This window comes from Trichosurus vulpecula, chromosome 6, assembly GCF_011100635.1.
Source record: "Trichosurus vulpecula isolate mTriVul1 chromosome 6, mTriVul1.pri, whole genome shotgun sequence".
Classification (NCBI taxonomy): Eukaryota; Metazoa; Chordata; class Mammalia; order Diprotodontia; family Phalangeridae; genus Trichosurus; species Trichosurus vulpecula.
In genome coordinates, this window is record NC_050578.1 from 106708324 (window position 1) to 106731275 (window position 22952).

The following is a 22952-nucleotide window of genomic DNA, read 5'->3' on the forward strand; positions in this document are numbered from 1 at the left end:
ATCTGGCCTCTGACACTTACTGGCTGTGCGATCCTGGGCAAGTCACTTCACCCTGAGACAATGGTTTACTCAACCGTAAAATGTGGATAATAATAGCACCTACCTCCCAGGAGTTGTGAGGATCCAAATATAATATTTATAAAGCGCTTAACATAGTTCCTGGAACATAATACCTGTTATATAAATGCTTTTTAATAATAATGTTGTGATTGTAGTTAACCTTCGGTAAGCCATTAACATAGTCTTTATTTTCCAAAGCCTTCTGCAGAACCGAACGCTCGATAGTACCCACATTCATTCAGCGCCTTCCAGGTCTCAGGATATTTCTGCATGTATCATAGAAATTATAGAGCTAAGAGAGACCCCAGAGAGCAAGTCTAGCCTTGTTATTTCAGAGATAAGGAAACAGCCCCAGACAGGTTAGGAGACTGGTCTAAGGACACACAGCTAGAAAGGGGCAGGGTAGAATGTCCTGACTCTGGAGTCCACTGCCTTTCTCCTACATCCCACTCCCACTCTTCTGGCCCTTAGGTGCAGCTTTCAAAACTCTTGTCTTCAAAAAATTTGATAGCAAAAGTCACTCCTGGCAATATCATGACATTCCACAAGATGGGGATATTTCTCCAGAAAAGGAGTATTCATTCCAGTGCTTCAGGACGTGATTGTGCTGTGTTTTTTTTTCCTTATTTAGGTTCCAACTTATATGTCACAGGATAAACTAATCCTTTCGGTTTACAGGTGAGGAGGCACCAAGCCCCCCAGATACTCTCAAATACCACTTTAATAGGCATAATCACTCGACCCCTGCCAAGCCCCATGGACTAGAGAGAGTCTCACCATAGTAGCATGAGAGAGCTCTGCCAAGCTCCATGGACTAGAGAGAGTCTCACCATAGTAGCATGAGACAGTCTCCCAAGGGGATCTCCTGACTTCCACACCTTCCAGGCCTGTGCCATGATACCAAAGGATTGCGTAGCTCCACCTTCTCTCTTCTCACTCTTCTTAATTCGTTACAATCCAACTTCCAACCCTAATCATCCCACCAAAACTGCTCTCTCCGAAGTCACCAATGATTTGTCAGATCCAATGACCTCTCAGTCTTTATTCTCCTTGACTTCTCTGTAGCTTCTGACACTGTTGATCACTCTTTCCTTGATACTTTTTTCCCCCTAGGTTTTCAGGACACCACTCGCTTGTGGTTCTCCTCCTACCTCTCTGACCACTCCTTCTCTGTCTCCTTTGCTGGATTCTCTTCCTAGTCATGCCCTCTAACCAACTCAGGGCTTCTGTCCTGGGTCCTCTCCATCTATACCACTGCACTTGATGATCACATAAACTCCCAAGGATTTAATTACCATCTCTATGCTGATTATTCTCAAATCTACCTTTCCTGCCCCAATCTCTCTTCCGATATCCAACCTTCCATCTCTAACTGCCTCTCAGACATCTTGAACTGGATGTCCGGTAGACATGATGTCTTAAACTCATTATGTCCAAAATGAAACTCCTTTTTCTTTCTTTCCTAAAGTCCCCCCACCCCTTTCCTATTACTGTACAGGTCAAAACTACCCTCCCCCAGGCTCACAACCAAGGAGTCATCCTGAATTCCTCATTATCTCTCACCCCTCATATCCAGTCTGTTGCCAAGGCCTGTTGATTTTACCTGAGTAATATCTCTCATGTACAGCCCCTTCCCTCCCTCCTCTGACACCACCACCACTCTGCTGCGGGGCCTCATCAGTGCATGCCTGGACTATTGGAATAGTCTCCTGGTGGGTGAGTCTGTCTCAAGACTCTCCTCACTCCATCCCATCCTCCATTTAGCTACCAAAGCAATTTTCCTAAATTGAAGGTCCAACCATATTACTCCCTACTCAATAAACTCCAGTGACTTCCAGTTACCTCCAGGACTAAATACTAAATCCTTTGGCATACAAAGTCCTTCATAACCTAGTCCCTCCTGCCTTTCCAGTCTTCTCACACCTTACTCCACAACACTCTTTGATCCAGTGAAACTGGCCTCCCGGCTGTTCCATGAACAGGACACTCTATCTCTCAGCTCCTGGCATTTTCTCTGGCTGTTCTCCATGCCTAGATTGTTCTCCCTCCTCTGCTCCAACTACCGGCCTTCCTGGCTTCCTTTAAGTCCTGACCAAAATCCCATTTTTTTATAGGAAGTCTTTTCTAATGCCTCAATTCTAGTGCCTTCCCCTTTGTTAATTATTTCCCATTTATCTTGTATACAGCTTGCTTTGTATTTATTTGCTTATTATCTCCCCTGTTAAACTTTAAGCTCGAGTGCAGAAAATATTTTTTTCTTCTTTTTGTATCCCCAGTGCTTAGCACAGTGCCTGGCACATAGTAGGCACTTAATAAATATTTAAATAATGGGGCAGCTACATAGCGTAGTAGATAGAACATCAGGTCTAGAGTAAGGAAGACTCATCTTCCTTGGTTCAAATCTGGCCTCAGACCCTAGAAGTCACTTAACCCTGTTTGTCTCAGTTTCCTCATCTGGGCTGGAGAAGGAAATGGCAAACCACTCTAGTATCTTTGCCAAGAAAATCCCAAATGGAGTCAGACATGACTGAAATAACTGCACAACAATAAATGTTTAAGCTGACATTCTCTGGCCATACTTCCTCTTCACTTCTTTGAAGACCTAGAAACAGATTAATTTCCCTTCCACTTTTGGACAACCCTCACTGTTAGAAATTCAAGCCTTTTCCAATTTTCAGATGAAGAAATTTGCATCACACCTATCAGATTGGCTAACATGACGAAAGAGAAAAACGATAAATGTTGGAGATATGGGAAAACTGGAACACTAATGCATTGTTGGTGGAGTGGTGAACTGATCCAACCGTTCTGGAGAACAATTTGGAACCATGCCGAAAGGGCTATAAAACTGTCCATACTGTTTGACCCAGCAATATCACTTCTAGGTCTATATTCCAAATAGATCATAAAAACAGGAAAAGAATCCACATGTACAAAAATATTTATAGCAACTCTTTTTGTCGTGGCCAAGTATTGGAAATTGAGAGGATGCCCATCAATTGGGGAATGGCTGAACAAGTTGTAATATATGAATGTAATGGAATACTATTGTTCCATAAGAAATGATGAGCAGATGCCTTTCAAAAACACCTGGAAAGACTTACATGAACTGATGCTGAGTGAAGTGAGCAGAACCAGGAGAACATTTTACCCTAACCCTAAATGTGCAATGACTTTGATAGCATCATCTTTGCTTAGGAATGCAAGGCTCTAAGACAACTCCAAATGATTCATGGAAAATGCTATATACGTCCAGAAAAAGAACTATGGAGTCTAAATGCTGATCAAAGCATACCATCTGCTCTCTTTTTTTTGTTTGTTTCTTCTTTCTCATGGCTTCTCCCATTGTTTCTAATTTTTCTTCACAACATGACTAATGTGAAAATGTTTACTATGAATGTATATGTAGAGCCTATATCAGATTGCACACTGTCATGGGATGGGGGGAGGGGATGGATGGAGAGAAATTTGGAACTTAAAATCTTATGGAAGTGAATGGTGAAAACTTAAAAAAAAAGATAAAACTAAAAAAAGAATTCAAGCCTTTTCAAGCCTAGATTTACCTTCTTCCAACTTCTGTTTTCTTAGTTTTGCCCTTTGGGGTCAAGCAGAAGACAACTAATCCTTTGTCCACTGGACAGCACTTCTAATACTGGAAGATACCTATCATCCCTCTCCACCACTTAAATCTTCTCTTCTCTAGAGCTAATCGACATCGCTTCAACTGGGTTTCATTTGGCAAGATCTTAAGGTCCTTCACAATCCTGCTCATCCTTCTATGGATGATTTCTGGTGTACTGATGCCCTCCCAAAAATCTGTAAACCTTAAAGAGCTATGTAAACGCTAGCTCTCTGTAACGTCGATTCATAATGCATGTATCTATGGGGAAAGGGGAAGGGAATAAACATTTATAGAGTACCTACTACATGCCAGGTGTAAAAAGCTCTGGAGGATGTTTCAAATCCTACCTCCATCACTACCTTGGTTTTCTCACCTGTGAAATGAGTTGGAGTAGATGGCCTCATTTCCTTTTTATATAGTGTATATGTGCACTTACCTGACTGGTAAAATAGGGGAATCCTGTAAGAAAAACTGACAAATTTATATGGTATTTTACATACACGATCTCATTTGACAGTGTCTCATACCATTCTTGTGGAACGCACGGAGGGATATGGACCTGGTTGAATAGATAGACTCAATGTTATTCTACAGAATTTCAGAGTTGGAAGGGATGTTGGTGGGCCAACTAACACAGCCCCTAGTTAAAGCCCCACTAGAGATATTCTTGAAAATGAGTGTCAAGTCACTAATGACTTGCTCTAGACACTGCATTTTAGAAAGAACATTGATATAGCAACCAGGATGGTAAAGGGTCTGCCTTGAGTTCATGTCATGTAAGGACTGGCAGTACGAGCTGGTGATGTTTATCCTTGAGAAGAAATAGGGGAACGAGACAGCTGCTTCCAAGTATTGGATGGGCTTTCATGTAGGATTATCCTTGTTCTTTTGGGCCTTAGAGGAATGGGTGTAAGTTGCAAAGAGGAAGATTTCAGTTTGATGTAAAGGAAGATTTCCTAAAAATCAGAAGTATCCAAAAGTGAAATGGATTGCGCCTTGGGAGGAGGTGAGATCGTATGATTATAGATTAAGACCTAGAAGGAACCTCAGAGGCCCCTGAATCCAGTCCTCTTACTTACAAATGTGGAAACTAAGGCACAGAGAAGTTGTGACTTTTTCAGTCACATCATTTGTATAGGAACTCAGGTCTTCCTGACTTCCAGTCAACGCCCCTGTATATCATGGCACACAACTCCCTTATTTGTAGGTCTTTTAAGTACACTTCAGATATGCTAATAAAGGGGATTCTTATTCAGCTATGGGTTGTGCTATCATTTCCATTTTACAGATAAGGAAAGTAAGGCAGGCAAGAAAGAAGTTAAGTGACTTTCCTAGGGTCATAGGGCTAGTAAGTGTCAGGCTGGATTTGAACTCTGGTCTTCCTGACTCCAGGTCCAGTGCTCCACCTAGATATCAGATGGACACTAAATTGCCCCCAAAACTGAACCAGAACAGGTTGAATGGTCTTCAGGGAAACTGCATATGCTTTTAATGCTCCTAGGCTTCCCCCCAAAATCAAGACCCATGTTTATAACATCAGTATTCTTCTAGTGCTGCTGGATGGCTTCATGTCTTTGAGAACTAGAACATCTGGAGAAGTAAAAATGACAGGTCACTCAAAGAGACCCTTGATGGGTGCCACGTATTACTAGTGGAGAGCTCTGAGGAATGGTAGTTCATTTAGAGAACCTAACTGGCTTCCCAGGACCTACGAAACCTCAGGTATATATTGTTCAATCTTTGTGTCTGTTCCTCCTCTAGAGAATGGGAGCTGAACTTGATCTCTGAAGTCCTTTCTAGCTCCATCTAGATCTGATAGGCAGAGGTGTCAAGGATGTCCTTAAGATATATATATATATATATGTGTGTGTATACACACACACACACACACACACACACACACACACACACACACACACACACATATATATATGTATGCACATATATAAATGGAAGAGGCAAGTTAGACATGGAGTCAGATCAAGGGATCACCCAAGCAGACTTCAGTTGTTTCTCTGGTAACCTTATTCAATATCGTTAGCATTACCAGGAGATCCAGAGGAAGTACCTCAGCCCTTCCCAAGGGTGGACCTTGGGAAGCATGGTATGGATGGACAAAAGTGGCACAGATGGGGTGTGCTTTGCATCACTAGCAGAGTGTGTGTGTGTGTAAACCATGAGATCCTAGATACACTCAAGTCTGAAAATGGAAAAAAATGAAATTTCAAGGTCCTTTTAGTATAGTTCTCTTACTATACAGCGTATTTGACTTGCTGTAATTTTTAACTCTTTTGGGAAATTTTATATAAATGTATAGACAACATTGATCTTTATGGTTATAAACCCATTTAAAATAACTTTAATGTTAATACAATTTGAAGATCTTCTCCATCTCTTAATAAGCCTATGTGACCTGCTTTGAACCTGAGTCACACAAGCCTGGGTCGCAAGGGTTGTGATGCCCCCTGGCCCTGAAGAAGGGTATATATACTCTGAAGTTAGCATTTTGCTTTGGGGCTCACTCATTGGAAGAGTGTTCGTGTGATTTAGCCAGATGAGACTCTAGGTAGCCGTTAAGGCTCCCTCTCACACCCCCGGCTTTGAAAGATCCAGATGTTGGTGTTTCTCTCTCTGGTAACTATGTATGTAATGCTTTTGGTCAGACAGTTGGAAGCCCTGCCTGTTGGTCTTTGCTCTTTATATAATTTCTTCTTGTAATTTGTTTGCATTTTCTCTGAAGTTCAGGGTGCTGCTTTTCCTCTGAACTAAGTAAATGATTACATATATGTTTGATTAAAGTAAGATTGTTGACTCCTTTAAAGTTGTTTTCCTTTAGAAAAGCAGATCAAAGAACCTGTGCTAGCAGCCCTCCTGTGTGCTGGTGTTATTGGTCTTACACCCCCACAGCAGCTGCTAGCAACATTGTTGTTACAAATACAAAGGGACTGCTGAAGTTGTTGGGTGCAGGCTGTGCATACCAGGCTAAATTTAAAATGACAGTAAAATAGCAAAGCCTGGAAGTCAGAGAGTACAATACAGTTCTAGTTTCATTTAAAAACTCCACTTTGTCTTTCTCTTCCAAGTAAAATTGCAGTTTATATTCTACTTTGGTTCTTGAGGGATTAGAGATAATATTCATGTCATAGCCCTATGTATATTTGGATAGGTTATATGCATAAATAATAAGATGCTTTAATACAAAATCCAGTCAATTCATTATTGTGAGCAGATTCTTGGGCAGCAATAGCCCACAGAGTTGAAAGGCATGTATCCTAAGGTAGATAACCAAAGCTGCATCTCTGCTCAGCAACGGGTGAAGATATCTATACTCTAACCTGCTCAGAGGCGAAAGGTGCGATCAAGATAAAGTAAAGTTAGAAGCAGCTCTCCTCAGCTTAGTTTCAATATCTGATTTACAATGTAAATTTGTACAGTGGTTGCTATTAGGTTATAGCATTATCAGTTAAAGTAGACAGGACTGGTCTAAAAGATCTGAGTTGTTCACATAATGAAGACTAATAGACCACAAAGATTTCACCAGTATCCAGCAAACTAAGAGACTCAGAGGAAGGTTTCTCAGAAGATTCTTTAGGCAGGTCTGCACCCCAAAGAGATCAAAGAAAAAGGGAAAGGTTCTATTTGTACAGACATATGTATAGCAGTTCTTTTTGTGGTTATAAAGAATAGGAAATTGAGGGGATGCCCATCAGTTGTGGAATGGATGAGTAAGTTGTGCTATATGATTGCAATGGAATACTTTTGTGCTATGAGTAATGATGGGGTGGCCAGTTTCCGAAACACCTGGGAAGACCTACATGAACTGACACAAAGTGAACAGAACCAGAAAGTCATACACAGTAATACTAATATCGTATGATGATCACCTGTGAATGGCTTGGGTACTTTGATCAAAGCAATAATCCAAGACAATCTGAGGGACTTGTGATGATGAATGCTCTCTGCCTCCAGAAGCAGGTGAGATGGATTCAGAGTGCAGACTCAAGCATATTTTTTCATGTTTTTTCAACATGGCTAACATGGAAGTAAGATTTGCATGACGTATGTGCAATGGGTATCCTATTGCTTTGCCTTCTCAGTGTGGGGGGAAAGGGGCAGGAGGAAGAGAATTTTGAAATAAAAAAACCCTTTAAAAAATAAAAGATGATTCAGTAGGTTCTCTATGGAGGATTGATGGGACAGGGATAGGATGTGAAGGAATTGATGGATTACTTATAATGAACAAACCGATTTGCCCACAGCTTATATACCAAGGTCAGAGAAAATTTTTTTTTTGGAGGGGTGAAGGTGGGACAATTTGTGGTTAAGTGACTTGTCCAAGGTCACACAGCTAGTAAATGTGTCAAGTGTCTTAGGCTGGATTTGAACTCAGGTCCTCCTGCCTCCAGGGCTGGTGCTCTACTCGCTGTGCCACCTAGCTGCCCCCAGAGAAAATATTTTCAGTTCCTACAACTAATTAATAACTTCGTAGATTATTGATCTCAGAATCGTGATAGGAATGTCACTTGTAATCTGTTACTATATTGCCTAATTTTCATTTTAAATGTCTCCTCTTCTCTCTACTTGCTTGGTTTACCAAACAGTTCTGGCAGAGTACCCCTCCAAACAAGAAATCTCTGGAACAGACTCCCTGCTGCCAGCTCCACAGTAATGTGCTGCTGGAAGTGCATTCATTCCTTTCAATGACTCTTACTCAGGTTGGCCCATCTTGCCGGTGCTCCTGGAATTGAGACTTGGTCTTTTTTAACTTCTAGTTCAGTTCTTTTCTACGCTACCATTACTACGCTCTAAGGATCTGACAAGATGGAGAAAATGGGTGCAGACAACAATAGGGTAGAAGTTCCTTCTTTTATTGAATGGAATAAAATCTAGCACTTAAATGGTATGTAAGCACAACCTACATAAGTAACCATTAACTTTAATTATGATCAAGTCCCACTAATTCATTTACCTAATTGTTTCTAAAGTCCACTCTTCAGGTTAATTCAGTAGCATTCTATTCCATGCAGCAAGGGTAGAAAACATTGATTTTCATGTCCGTCTATTTGATAGAGCAGTTTAATGTCAGTAATAGTTGCAGTCATATTCTTCTCTTCATCAAATGTAAGCATGTGGTATTCTGACATTGAGAAATAAATCACGTCTTAGGAAATTGAGACGTATTATGTGATACATAAAATGTGCTTAATTCAGTTTTCAATTCAATTCTACCTTTATACACACCCTGGCTTTCACCAACCATCTTTGTGCTGGAATTTTCCATCAGTTTAGTGTTGTCCCAAGTACAAAATCCATTAAGTGATGGGATACCAGTCTATGAAGTAACATGGCAGGATAGAAGAAACATTATTCTTCTGAATGTTCAGGAGGCCGAAGATTTATATCTAGCTGAAGAGCCTTCATTTCCTCCTGTAACAGTGTTATACATTTCGTCAGGCATCTTAGAACAGGTAGGTGTAGTCTGTGGTGTCACAGTGTGTCCAAACCCTTGGTAGTGACCCGAGGGTGAAGATGGCATAGAAGAAGCAACAGAAATCTGGTCTTGAGATGATGATAATAAACTCGTATTTTCATTTTGTTCTTCCTCATTAGGAAAAAACTTTTTACTACGATGACCCAGGACTGTCCTTCCTTGAAAGGAAATGCAAAAGTTTTATGAGAACCTTGGTTACAATTCCAAATGACAGACACAAAATAAGCCACTTTAAATATGCTAGAACCTCATTATAAAAGGCTGTGATAGACACTGACTTCAAATAACAAAGTTCCTCACTCCATTCTTTTCTACCAAATTCTGGTCCACAATAAAATCTTAGTAAGGTGCCAGTATAGACATTCAGTAACCTCCTTATCTAGATAAATTAAAAGTGAACACACTTGTTGCCAAATACTTACCAACATTTCTTACTTGTTCAGATATGTCATCTCTAATATCTGAAATGTCCCACATTGCAAGAAAAGAATCAAAGCATGAGCCTTCCTCTGCCTCCTGGACATAGGGTTTGTAGGAAAAGCTGTAGTGATGAGCAATAGCAGCAAAAAACATCTCAATACAGATGATGAAATCCTATAAAAGAGCGGAAAGGCCTGTCATGTTCTGCTTTAGATCGTGTTTGTTAGACACAGGAACAATTCCAATGTACTTCTTACAATTATAGATGGTTGGGGGGCAGAGCCAAGATGGCAGGGTAAAGGAAGGGACTCAACTGAGCTCTCCCTCAAACCCCTCAAAATACCTTTAAAAAAATGACTCTACACAAATTCTAGAGCACTGGAACCCATAGAAAGACAGAGTGAAACAAATTTCCAGCCCAAGACAACTTGGAACGTCAGCAGGAAAAGGTCTGTTGCACCAGAGTGAGAGAGGAGCGCAGTCCAGCATAGGCTGCACCAGTGCAGACTAGGCCCCAGCAAACCCTGAGCAAGCCTTGGGGTGACAGTCACTGGTAGCAGCGGTGGTTTCCAGACCTCTCGGCCCACAGATGCCAAAGACAGCTTTGGTCAACAGGAAAGGTATGTCACACTTGGGTGAGAGTGGAGTGCAGTGCAGCACAGGCCGCCTCAGTACCTCCCCAGCCCCAGCCAACTAGAAGCTGCCTTGGAAGGGACTGAATCAGTAGTAGCTGCTTCCAGTGCTCTCCGGCCCCAGATGGTAAGGCGTGTGTGTGTGGGGGTGGGTGTCAAACAACTGGTAGGAGATTACAGGTGTCTTTTTGCTAGCACTGAGGCAAGACTCTGTTGCTTTGCCTATACTTGGATCTGGGTCCCAGTCACAAGGTGAGGAAGAGGATTAGCACAGCAGAACTTATAGCCATAGTGGAGGGGGGGGCCTCCTCACAGTTCCGGGGCAGAAAATAGTGCTTGTGGTCACTCACAGACCAAGGTACAGGCCAGAAGAGTAGTAAACACCTCTCTTTAGATCACACCACCTTAGAAGAACTGAAAACTTACAGGTCCCTAGAATTACCTTTGAAAACAGCTGCACAAAACCCCTGAAGCTTGGGACAGTGCACCCTCCATCCTGGAAGCAAAGCCCTACCTTAACAAAGAGTTAAAAGTCAAGAACTAGACCAGAAAATGAGCAAACAGTAGAAAAAACTTCTGACTACAGAAAGTGACTTTGGTGACAAGGAAGATTAAAACACACTCAGAAGAAGATGGCAGACTCAAAGCTCCTACATCCAAAGCCTCCAAGAAAAGTATGAATTAGTCTCAGACCATGGAAGAGTTCAAAAAGTACTTTGAAAATCAAGGCAGAGGAAAAAATTGAGAAGAGAAATGAGAGGGATGCAAGAAAATCATGAAAAACAAATCAACAGCTTGCTAAAGGAGACCCCTACAAAAATACTGAAGAAAACACCTTAAAAAAACAGACTAACCCAAATGGCAAAACAAGTCCGAAAAGCCAATGAGAAGGATGCCTTAAAAAGCAGAATTGGCCAAATGGAAAAGGAGGTCCACAAGCTCACTGAAGAAAATAATTCCTTAAAAATTAGAATGGAGAAAATGGAAGCTAATTGGAAAAACAACTGACCTGGAAAGTAGATCCAGGACAGATCATTTAAAAATTATTGGACTACCTGAAAGGCATGATCAAAAAAAGAACCTAGACATGATCTTTCAAGAAATTATCAAGGGCTATATCCCTAAGAGCTCATACAAGTGCAAAATGGACCCGTATGTACAAAAATATTTATAGAAGCTCTCTTTGTGGTGGCAAAGAACTGGAAATCAAGGGGATGCCCATCAACAGGGGAATAACTAAACAAATTGTGGTCTATGAATGTAATGGAATACTATTGTGCAATAAGAAATGAGGAACAGACTGACTTCACTGCAACCTAGAAAGACTTATATGAACTGATGCTGAGTGAAGGGAGCAGAACCACGAAATTGTCATACATGATTACAAACACATGGTCTCTGTAATGTCTAACTCTGATAGACTTTACTCCTCTCATCAATAGCTTGACCCCTCTCATCAACACAAGGTTCAAAGACAGTTCCAAAAGACTCATGATGGAAAAAGCTACGCGCATCCAGAGAAAGAAATGGAGTCTGAATGCAGATTGAGGCAAATTATTTGCTCTTTTTTTTCCCTTTTTTGGTTTCGCTTCTCTTCTGTCATGATTCATTCCATTGGTTATAATTCTTCCTTACAACTGGACTACTGTGTAAATAATTTCAATGTGAAGGTAAATGCAGAACCTACACTGGATTACATGCCACCTTGCGGGGAGAAGAGAGAGGGAGAGAAAATTTGGAACCCCAAAGCCTGTGGAATTGAATGGTGTAAACTAAAAATAAAAAAATAAAAATAAATTATCAAGGAAAACTGCCCTGAACCAGAAGATAAAATAAAAATTTGAAGAGTTTACCAATCACCTCCTGAAAGAGATCCCAAATGAAAACTACCAGGAATATTGTAGCCAAATTCCAGTTACCACGTCAAGGAAAAAATATTGCCAAGAAGCCAAAAAGAAAGAATTTCTTGTGGAGCTACAGTCAGGATATTAGAAGATTTAGCAATTTGTACACTAAAGGATCAGAGAGCTTGGAATATGATATTCTTTTTTTAAAATTTTTTTATTTATTAATTTAATATATTTAGTTCTCAGCACTGATTTTCATAATAATTTGAATTACAAATTTTCTCCCCATTTCTACTTTCCCCCCCACTCCTAGATGGCTTATATTCCGGTTGCCCTGTTCCCCAGTCACCCCTCCCTTCTATCACCCCACTCCTCTCCCAAACCCTTTTCCCTTCTTCTCTTGTAGGGCAAGATAAATTTCTATGCCCCACTGCCTGTGTATCTTATTTTCTAGTTGCATGCAAAAACTTTTTTGTTTTTTTGAACATCTGTTTTTAAAACTTTGAGTTCCAAATTCTCTCCCCTCTTCCCTTCCCACCTACCCTCCCTAAGAAGTCAAGCAATTCAACATAGGCCACATGCATATCATTATGTATAACCCTTCCACAATACTCATGTTGTGAAAGACTAACTATATTTTGCTCCTTCCTAACCTATCCCCCTTTATTGAATTTTCTCCCTTGACCATGTCCCTTTTCGAAAGTGTGTTTTTTGATTACCTCCTCCTCCATCTGCCTCCCTTCTATCATCCCCCCCCCCTTTTATCTTCTTCCTCCTTTCCTGTGGGGTAAGATACCCAATTGAGTGTGTATGGCATTCCCTCCTCAGGTCAAATCTGATGAGAGCAAGACTCACTCATTCCCCCTCACCTGCCTTCTCTTCTTTTCCTACAGAACTGCTTTTTCTTGCCACTTTTATGTGAGATAATTTACCCCATTCTATCTCTCCCTTTCTCTCTCTCTCAATATATTCCTCTCATCCCTTAATTTGATTTTATTTCTTTTAGATATCATCCCTTCATCTTCAGCTCACCCTGTGCCCTCTATCTCTCTCTATATATATACATACATACACAGACACACACACACACACACACACACATATATATGCATATTCCCTTCAGCTACCCTAACACTGAGGTCTCATGAATGATACACATCATCTTTCCATGTAGGAAATGTAAACTAAATAGTTCAACTTTAGTAAGTCCCCCTATGATTTCTCTTTCTTGTTTACCTTTTCATGCTTCTCTTAATTCTTGTATTTGAAAGTCAAATTTTCTATTCAGCTCTGGTCTTTTCACTGAGAAAGCTTGAAAGTCCTCTATTTTACTGAAAGTCCATATTTTGCCTTGGAGCATGACACTCAGTTTTGCTGGGTAGGTGATTCATGGTTTTAATCCTAGCCCCATTGACCTCCGGAATATCGTATTCCAAATCCTTCAATTTCTTAATGTAGAAGGGGCTAGGTTTTGGGTTATTCTGATTGTGTTTCCACAATACTCAAATTGTTTCTTTCTGGCTGCTTGCAGTATTTTCTCCTTGATCTGGGAGCTCTGGAATTTGTGACAATATTCCTAGGAAATTTCTCTTTGGGATCTATTTGAGGAGGCGATCAGTGGATCTTTCAATTTCTATTTTGCCCTGTGGCTCTAGAATATCAGGGTAGTTCTCCTTGATAATTTCTTGAAAGATGATATCTAGGCTCTTTTTTTGATCGTGGCTTTCAGGTAAGTCCAATAATTTTTAAATTATCTCTCCTGGATCTATTCTCCAGGTCAGTGGTTTTTCCAGTGAGATATTTCACATTGTCCTCCATTTTTTCATTCCTTTGGTTCTGTTTTATAATATCTTGATTTCTCATAAAGTCACTAGCTTCCACTTGTTCCAAACCAATTTTTAAGGTAGTATTTTCTTCAGTGGATTTTTGGACTTCCTTTTCCATTTGGCTAATTTTGCCTTTCAAGGCATTCTTCTCCTCATTGGCTTTTTGGAGTTTTTTTGCCATTTGAGTGAGTCCATTTTTTAAGGTGTTATTTTCTTCAGTATTTTTTTGGGTCTCCTTTAGCAAGTCATTGACTTGTTTTTCATGGTTTTCCTGCATCACTCTCATTTCTCTTCCCAATTTTTCCTCTACTTCTCTTACTTGCTTTTCCAAATCCTTTTTGAACTCCTCCATAGCCCAAGACCACTTCATGTTTTTCTTGGAGGCTTTTGATATAGGCTTCTTTGACTTTGTTGACTTCTTCTGGCTGTATGGGTTGGTCTTCTTTGTCACCGATGAAAGATTCCAAAGTCTGGTTCTGAATCTGAGAGTGTTTTCGCTGCCTGTTCATGTTCCCAGTCAACTACTTGACCCTTGACCTTTTTGTCAGGGTATGACTGCTTGTAGAGAGTACTTTGTCCCAAGCTTGAGGGGCTGCGCTGTTGTTTTCAGAGCTTTTTCTATACAGCAACTCTGCCACACCAGCGCTCCTCCTCCCCCAAGAACAACCAACCCGGACTAAGACTCAAATCTAAGCAGGCTCTACACGCCTGCTCTGATCCGCCACTTAACTCCTCCTACCAGGTGGGCCTGGGGCCAGAAACAACTTCAGCTGTAGCTCTGTAAGCAGCCTCAGAGCTGCACCACCTCCGCCACCCCTGCAGAGGTGGGCGACTGCCAACTCCTTTCAGTCACTGCAGGTTTTTCTACTAACCTTCTCTGTTGTCTTTGGTGTCTGTGGGTTGAGAAGTCTGGTAACTGCCACAGCTCACTGATTCAGGGCGCTAGGGCCTGTTCCGCCTGGCTCACTGTCTGGTTGGTCTGGGCGAGGCCCATGCTGGGCTCTGCTCAGCTCTGTTCCTAGCACGGTGCGATAGACCTTATTCAGCGACCGTGCAGGCTGTCCTGGGTTGGAGCCCTGCTTCCCTGTGCTATTTCGTGGGTTTTGCAGTTCTACAATTTGTTCAGAGCCATTTTTTATAGGTGTTTGGAAGGCCCTGGGGGAGAGCATTGGGCCAAGTCCCTGTCTTCCAGCTGCCATCTTGGCTCTGCCCTACTTTCTGGATATCTTAACACATATTCAGGGAGGTTTGGAATACCACAATCCAGTATAAGAAAAGGGCGCAATCTCACTTGTTTTCACTTATTTTGGTAAGGGAAAAAGCCCTAGGAGCATGTGGTTCAGGGAAGGGCCCTAGTCACAGCCCTGGTGGTGTTGAGAAGGTAGGAGGCCTCCCCATCCAGGGCATGTATTTCTTGACTCCCTTTCAAGCATTCTTGATGAAAAGACCAGAGTTGAATAGAAAATTTGACTTTCAAATATAAGACTCAAAGGAAACATAAAAAGATAAACAGGAAAGAGATAAGGGACTTAGTAATGTTAAACTGTTTACATTCCTATGTGGGAAGATGATATTTGTAATTCATAAGACCTTTCTCCTTATTAGGGTTGTTAGAAAGAGCATATATAGACAGAGGGTGCAGGTCTACGTTAAATACAAAGGGATGATATCTAAAAAATAAAGTTGAAGGGTAAAAGAGCAATGTACTGGGAGAAAGAGAAAGGGAGATATAGAATGGGGTAAATTGTCTCCCATAACAGAGGCAAGAAAAAGCTTTTACAGTAGAGGGGAAGAGGGGGGAAGTGAGGGAAAGCGAGTGAGTCTTACTCTCATGAGAACTGGCTCAAAGAGGGAATAACATACACACACCATTAGGTACAGAAATCTATCTTACCCTACAGTTAAGTAGGAGAGGAAGGAATAAGGGGGAAGTGGGGGATGATAGAAGGGAGGGCAGATTGGTGGAAGGGGTGGTCAGAAGAAAATCACTTTTGAGGAAGGACAGGGCGAAAGGAGAGAGAGAGAATAGAAGAAATGGGGTGGAAGAAATAGGATGGAGAGAAACACAGTCACCAATAGTGACTGAAAAAATTTTTGAAGCAAATTTCTCTGATAAAGGCCTCATTTCTCAAACATATAGAGAACTCAGTCAAATTTATAAAAATAAGAGCCAATCCCCAACTGATAAATGATCAAAAGAGATAACTGGTTTTCAGATAAAGTAGTCAAAGCTATCTATTGCCATATGAAAAAATATTCTAACTTACTACTGATTGGAGAGATTAAAATTAAAACAATTCTGAGGAACTTATAACTTCATACCTATTAAATTGTCTGAAATAGGGCTGTCCAACCTTAGGTTTTTATTGAAACAATAGACAATATATTTTGATCTGCCATTTTAGTGAGAGCTCTGCAGTAGCTCGGTTCATTTACTAAAGAATTTATGTAAATTTCTATGCTTGCAGGCATGCCGCATACATTGCATTTGACAGCCCTGGTCTAAAAGGACAGAAAAGATGAAGGACAAATGTTGGAGGGGATGTGGGAAAAATCAGACATTAATGCACTGTTGGTGGGAGTTGTGAACTGATTCAACCATTCCGCAGAGCAATCTGGACCTATGCCCAAAGGGCTATAAAACCATGCATAGCCTTTGACCTAGCAATACTGCTACTAGGTCTGTATCCCAAAAGAGACGAAAAAGAAAAAGGAAAAGGACCTATATGTACAAAAATATTTATAGCAGCTCTTTTCTGGAGGTGAAGAATTAGAAAGTGAAGGGATATCCATCAACTGGGGAATGGCTGAACCAGTTGTGGTATGTAATTATGATGGAATACTATTCTACTATAAGAAATGATGAGCAGGATGCTCTCAGAAAAACCTGGAAAGACTTGTATGGGTTGATGCAAAGCGAAACATACTGTGTACAAAGTAACAGCAACACTGCAAGATGAACAAGCTGTAAATGACTTCGCTATTCTCAGCAATACAATGATCCAAAACAACTCTGAAGAACTTGGCGAAGTATGTTCTCCATCCCCAGAGAAAGAACTGATGGTGTCTGAATACAGACTGAAGCATACTCTTTTTTACTTCCTATATTTTTCCTGAGTTTTTTTTGGTCTATGTTTTCCTTCACAACATGACTACTAGGTATGTGTTGCATAACTACACATGCATAATCTGTAACTACACATGCAAACTATACATGCCTTCACAAATGGAAGCAGGGGGAGGGAAGGGAGAGAATCTGGAACTCAAAGTTTTAAAAACAAATATTAAAAAGTGTTTTTACGTATAACTGGGGAAAAATAAAATACGAAATAAATTAAAAAAAAAAAAAGCATTATAAAGGTCTGGCCCCTTACCATGCGATTAAGGGCAAATTATTCCACCCTCTGGACTTCATTTTTCTCATTTGTAAAATGAAAGACTTGGAATAGATGACTTTTAAGGTTCCTTCTATTTCTAAATCTATAACCCTATAATCTAGTACTGGAAGTGACCAAAGTCCATTTAGTCCAATCTCATTTTATATGAGGAAACTGAGGACTAGGTGCTGAAGATGGAGATAGGCCTAAGGCATGGAGACTATTTAGGGGGCCCTTATGATAGTCCAGGCAAGAGGTAATAAAGGCCCGAATCAGAGAGGAAGATAAGTGAGTAGAAGAGAACATCTGTGATGAGTTTTCACTTACTTGCAGACCTGTAGCCACAGCTTCTACTGTCTGCCATTCCCAGGTATGCTTTTCAGAAATAACTCCAACTTTTACCAACAAGGCAATTATTGCTGCTTGCCTGCATGAAACATGTTTATGAAAAGGTAATCCGTGTCAGACAGACTGAATCCAATGTTTAACAAATGAAATTGTAGATTGTATCTTAAAACTGTTGTCTTCACATTCCATTTTATTTAAAGACCAGCAGGTTTTGGCAAGCTATGATATATGAATCAGTTGCTACCTATCTCTATGCTATCCACACAGCTTGGATAGTTGTCTGTCACTGGACTCTGAGGATCTGCTCCCCCAAAGAGAATTAAGATCCATGTTCATGCATCAACTCCACAAGGACCTTTTTGAAATAGGGATCATAATGCTTGCACTACTTACCTCTTGGAATTATTTAAAGAAAAGTGCTTTGTAAATATTAAAGCTCTATATAATATATATGTGAGTTAGTCTTTGACTGGAGTCAGGTATTATGTCTTAAGTCTAATAACGTCTAATCATGTCTTACTAGTCTACTCTGTATAAAAGGCTCACAACCACAGTCAACCCTAAATGAAGATACATTTATCATGAATGGTGTATAATATAATACCACTGAGAGCAGAATCTGCAAAACCGAACACAAAATTATATGGTAAATATCACACATGTAAAGTAAGTTACTGTTGTTACACTGGAAAACTCAATATTTTGACCAAATCAAGATAACTGTGGGCCAATAAATTTTTTTCCATGTACTTTTACTTAATAGTTATATTGCTTTTTCATAAATGAAAGAATTTAGTAGAAAAGCAGCACTTACCAGAAGGAAACAAAAACAACCATCTTTACACAAAGAAATTTGCCAACAGGCTGAATTGGATTCAGTTCTTCCCTCAGTACTTTATAAAACAGCACCAGGCAATACATAGCAAACTACAGGGGGGGAAAAAAAACTTTTGATATCTCAGTTTTTCTTAACTATCTGTCCAGTAAGAGTAAAATGATAAAAATGATGAAAATCTAATGAGGAATAGCTCTTGTTATAACCTAGATACATGGGGGAAGAGAGGAGAGGAAAACAGAAAGAAGTGATAAGGTATATTGTTTTGGGAACTATTTCCTTGGGATTTGATGAATGTAAGATTATCCATGGACTTTTATTGCTAAAAAATACATCTTGCATAAAACGATAAAAATACTTAGAATGTTTTAATATCTTCTTGAAAATATTCATTTTTAAAAACCAGAGAAGCTATGGAGAAAATACTATGCCGAAAACAGTGATTATCCAATGAAGCTGACTCTTATAAAGCAGTGGAATTTACAAATGCCCAGGAAACAAAGTATTGGCTTTTACAGTACTCTGTGTTAGAATTATTTTGGTAAAAAATAACTTGAAAGTAAACATACAATATATGTGAAAGTGAAATTTGACTATGAAGTGAAGTTAAGCAGTAAAACAACTGAATTAAGAGTCTAAGAGAAAACTATTAACAGCTATCACTGAACTATCTAGTTTAGCACTGACTCACACTACTTGACTTGTACTGGTAATTAATGTTTTTGTGCTGAAGCTCTGATATTATGACACTAAATCTGATTAACTTCTTGTTCCTTCTAAAAAACAAAGATATCTTCAGATAATTTGCTTATATATTATCCAATTCTTTAAAACGTGTTATCTTTCATCATCTTTTAAAAATTTGAAAACTATCAAATAACATTTAATTTAGAACTACTGCCTCAATTTTAATCAATTCTTTTGACTTATATCACCAATAACAAAGTTAAACACTGTCTTTTATTTAATGAGCTAATTAAGGTTTCTCTCACTTTCAGGAAGCCATATTGTCTCATTTACATCTCATATTGAACCACAACGGCTCGTATGTAATTGAAAGGTAAGCAGAACATGAACAGATCAAGATAAGTCATCAAACAGTTAATAGATTCTCAAATTTCCAAGATGGGCAGCTTAGAAAATCAAATTTGAAAGTGATATCAAATTTTTCAACCAGGTATTTATCAAATCAGGTATTTTCACCAGGGATTTAGTCACAGGTATTGAGTATTATCATTAATTATCAGTAAAACAAGTAAAATCCATATTCTAACTCACCAGTTGTGATACGTTGTTGAATATAACTAAGTACGTCCAAGCATTTTTAAAGCTAAAGTTCCCTTCATCATATACACCAAGCAGCTCAGAAATTCTAAAAATAGTTTAAAAGAAACATTACATTTACAATATAATTTCAAAGTTATATTTCAAGATCTTAAGAAAAACTCATTTGAAGGATTCAAAATGTCAATTATTAAGAATACGCTAAAATATTCAAATTTGGATAAATAGGTTGCTCATAAGTTACAACATAACTATTTTTATAAAAATGTTACAAGAAAATGTGTTCATAAATAGAGCACGAAGCCCAAAATAAAACAGATTCACTCACTGTATACATATAGTAACCATGGCTAAGTAAAAAAAAACAAAAAAACAACCCACAATCCTACTAAAATAAGATTCAAGTATTGTAGCACCATTTTAAAAAAGAAAACAATAGTAGTCTGTTCTTCTTAGAGTTTTAGAAATCTAGTTAACGATATACAAATGTTAATTCCAAATTAGTTACCATTATTTATATCACCTTAGCAACGAGATACTTTCCTAATATCAGAAAGATTAAGAAAAAGAGATAACTAGATACATATCACACAGAACAGTATAACAAATGCTGAATGCCAATCTAGAGTAAAGCCAAAGATGTGACTAAAAATGATTAATTTAGAAGAAGGAAAAAAGGGGCCAGCAAGCCTTCTCTTTTGCAACGTCATCTTCTGGTTCTCCCACGGCATGTTGATGACTATGCTGGATACAGTGGCAGGCTTACTATAGAGCCCTATTAATATTTACTACTTTCTCACACCCAGAAAACAGGATTGTTGGATAACTAAAACTGTAAACTCTATCTACCCAAATGGAGTTTTAAGACCTAGCAAAGATTTTCAATTTCTTTCTTGGCTTTTTGGTATCTATTAATATCATTTCTAAGAAAATGTATACAAATTAAAGCAATACACTAATTTTGCCTTTGTACCCTCTGTTTTATACAACAAATATTTCTGAGAATGACTAATTACTTGAAATACCTTTTGGCATTCTCTAATTAACCATGTAGCCTAGTTCCAAGCCATAAAGTTAGCTTTAACTCCTATTGGTGAGTAGTGTTAGTTTTTGCACCTCCACTCTTAACAGTGGTTGTCCCAGAGATGCAGGTTACTTTGAAGGCTGTGTGGCATAAGCATTTTAAAAATTTATTTTCTTGCCACATCCTAAGCCAAGACATATTTTCAGGTTCTGTCTCCCACTAGAATGCAGGCGCCTTGAGATCAGGGACCACTTCACTTTTATGTTTCTGTCTCTAATACAGTGCTTCTGCATACAGTCGGTGCTTAATGCTTAGTGAACTGTGTTTTCTTGTGTCATGTGAACTATGACTTTATAATTCATCTATTTTAAGTTGTAACTTTCATAAAATAAGTTTTATTACTGCCTGTATTATCCACCTGAATAACTGACATAGCCTTAACAGTTCCAACAAGGAAAAAGGCAGCATAATGAAGTGCTTCCAAAACATTCATTTCACACTTACATACTTACAGAGCAATAATAGTGGTGAATGGTCTGACAACAGTATACTGCAGGACACCTAGCTTGCACCTGAACAATAACACTCTGCAAAGGAAACGCAAACAATTCAATACTTTAACCATTCTTCCCGACTCATTCTCATGTGGCCCACTCGGAAGTATAGAGAACAAAGCTAAGGAGGAAAGAGGCAACTGCAGGTAACTAGGAATAACTGCTGTCTCTTTGATACCTTAGGTATCAGCAAATAAGGTACAGTACACCTACCCCAGAGCAAGGATGATACTGTCTCACTTAAGGAAACCTGTCAGTAGTATAGCGGCTATTTCAAAGCAGAGGTAAATATTGCATAGACATACACAAATATATCTATAAATATGTAGATACATTATATAAATTTTAAAAATGAATCAAGTTAAGTGGTAAAAGATGCTTCTCAATTGTCTTTTCACACTGTGTCTCAAGAGACACACACTGGGACCCTTTTAAGATTATAACCTTCAAGAAAACCAAAGATTCTCGATGATTGGCTTTGCACTATGAAATGTTCAATACTCTATATCAAAAGATACTACTAAGTAGGTTTTTTTTCCCAGTAAAAGCAATAGGCTGATATTAAAAAATCCTATCTAATTCCACAGGTGATCAAGTTTACATATTTGCAAGCTTAGGTTGGGGACAGCCTGTTGCTGTAAGAATCTGAGATCAAATATATGAAGAATTTAGATCTGTGGACTTGTTTACACAGTATAATAACCAACCCAATTAATCCACATCATGCATTTCAAAGCATGAAGTGTCATTATCTGAATATGAGTTAACAATCTAAAAAATGAGCACTGAAATTACGGCTGAGGCTTAGTTTTGGTGCATAAAATCGTAATCCAACAGAATTAAGGAAAAACTTTAACTGGTTAAGGCAATACAGAAATTAATCAGTTTGGGCATTTACATGCAATATGTTAGCGAGAGATGCATTTCAACAAAGTTTTGGTCTCCTACCAGTAACATGCTAACATTTTATAAGGCTGGCATTACATTTGAAGCAAGGTGGTTAACTTTTACCTGAGAGTGCATGCTCTGTATTATTATTTTTAGATAATGTCAACTTGATCTTCCCTGCTGAAGTGGTAAGAGATTATAAAACTTGGCTTTGAAATACACCTTTATACTTACATTCAGATTCAAATCATGAATGTATATGACGAGGAATTCTTAATATTTAACAAATAAAGTGACTCTGTTTTGAAAGATGCTTGGCCACGGTCCAATTTCTCTCTCCTGCCTCTGATTGTCCACTCTGTACTGATGGACAATATGACTGTGCCAAATGAGGCAAGGCCCTATCTAAGAAAATTTGTCTCTTCTGCCTTAAGTTTCTTGTCCATATCTTCTCTGCACAGGAAAAGTGACTGTGCTGGTTTAAAAAACTTTTAAAGTTGGGGCATTAGCTAGACAAGGGGTAAGAAAACACCCAATGGGTGGGTTACCAATAAAGGACTTAAATGAAGGTGGTAAAGGCTTCAGCAAGACACCAAAAATTAGATTTACTAAAAAAGTTTCACTGGGATACAACTGTAAAAAATTAGATGTAAGTATAGAAAACAAATAATTGTGTATATTGAGGACTCAATTACAACAACGTCCTAATAGACGTGTGTTCACGATAAAAATCGACATCTGTAG

General features: G+C 39.0%; 1 protein-coding gene across 2 annotated transcripts in view; it reads right to left on the reverse strand.

The window, feature by feature from the left end:
• Window positions 1-8529: 8529 nt before the first annotated feature.
• Window positions 8530-22952, reverse strand: part of TMEM184C (transmembrane protein 184C) — a 31437-nt gene continuing 17014 nt past the window's right edge. For both annotated transcript variants that reach the window (XM_036764484.1, XM_036764485.1), the window contains 6 exons: window positions 21279-21353; window positions 19737-19830; window positions 18438-18550; window positions 17603-17702; window positions 9596-9767; window positions 8530-9331 (listed from right to left, as the gene is read on the reverse strand). In XM_036764484.1, the coding sequence (XP_036620379.1) occupies window positions 9063-9331; window positions 9596-9767; window positions 17603-17702; window positions 18438-18550; window positions 19737-19830; window positions 21279-21353 (823 nt within the window). In that variant the 3' untranslated portion in view covers window positions 8530-9062. The remainder of the gene's footprint in view (window positions 9332-9595; window positions 9768-17602; window positions 17703-18437; window positions 18551-19736; window positions 19831-21278; window positions 21354-22952) is intronic.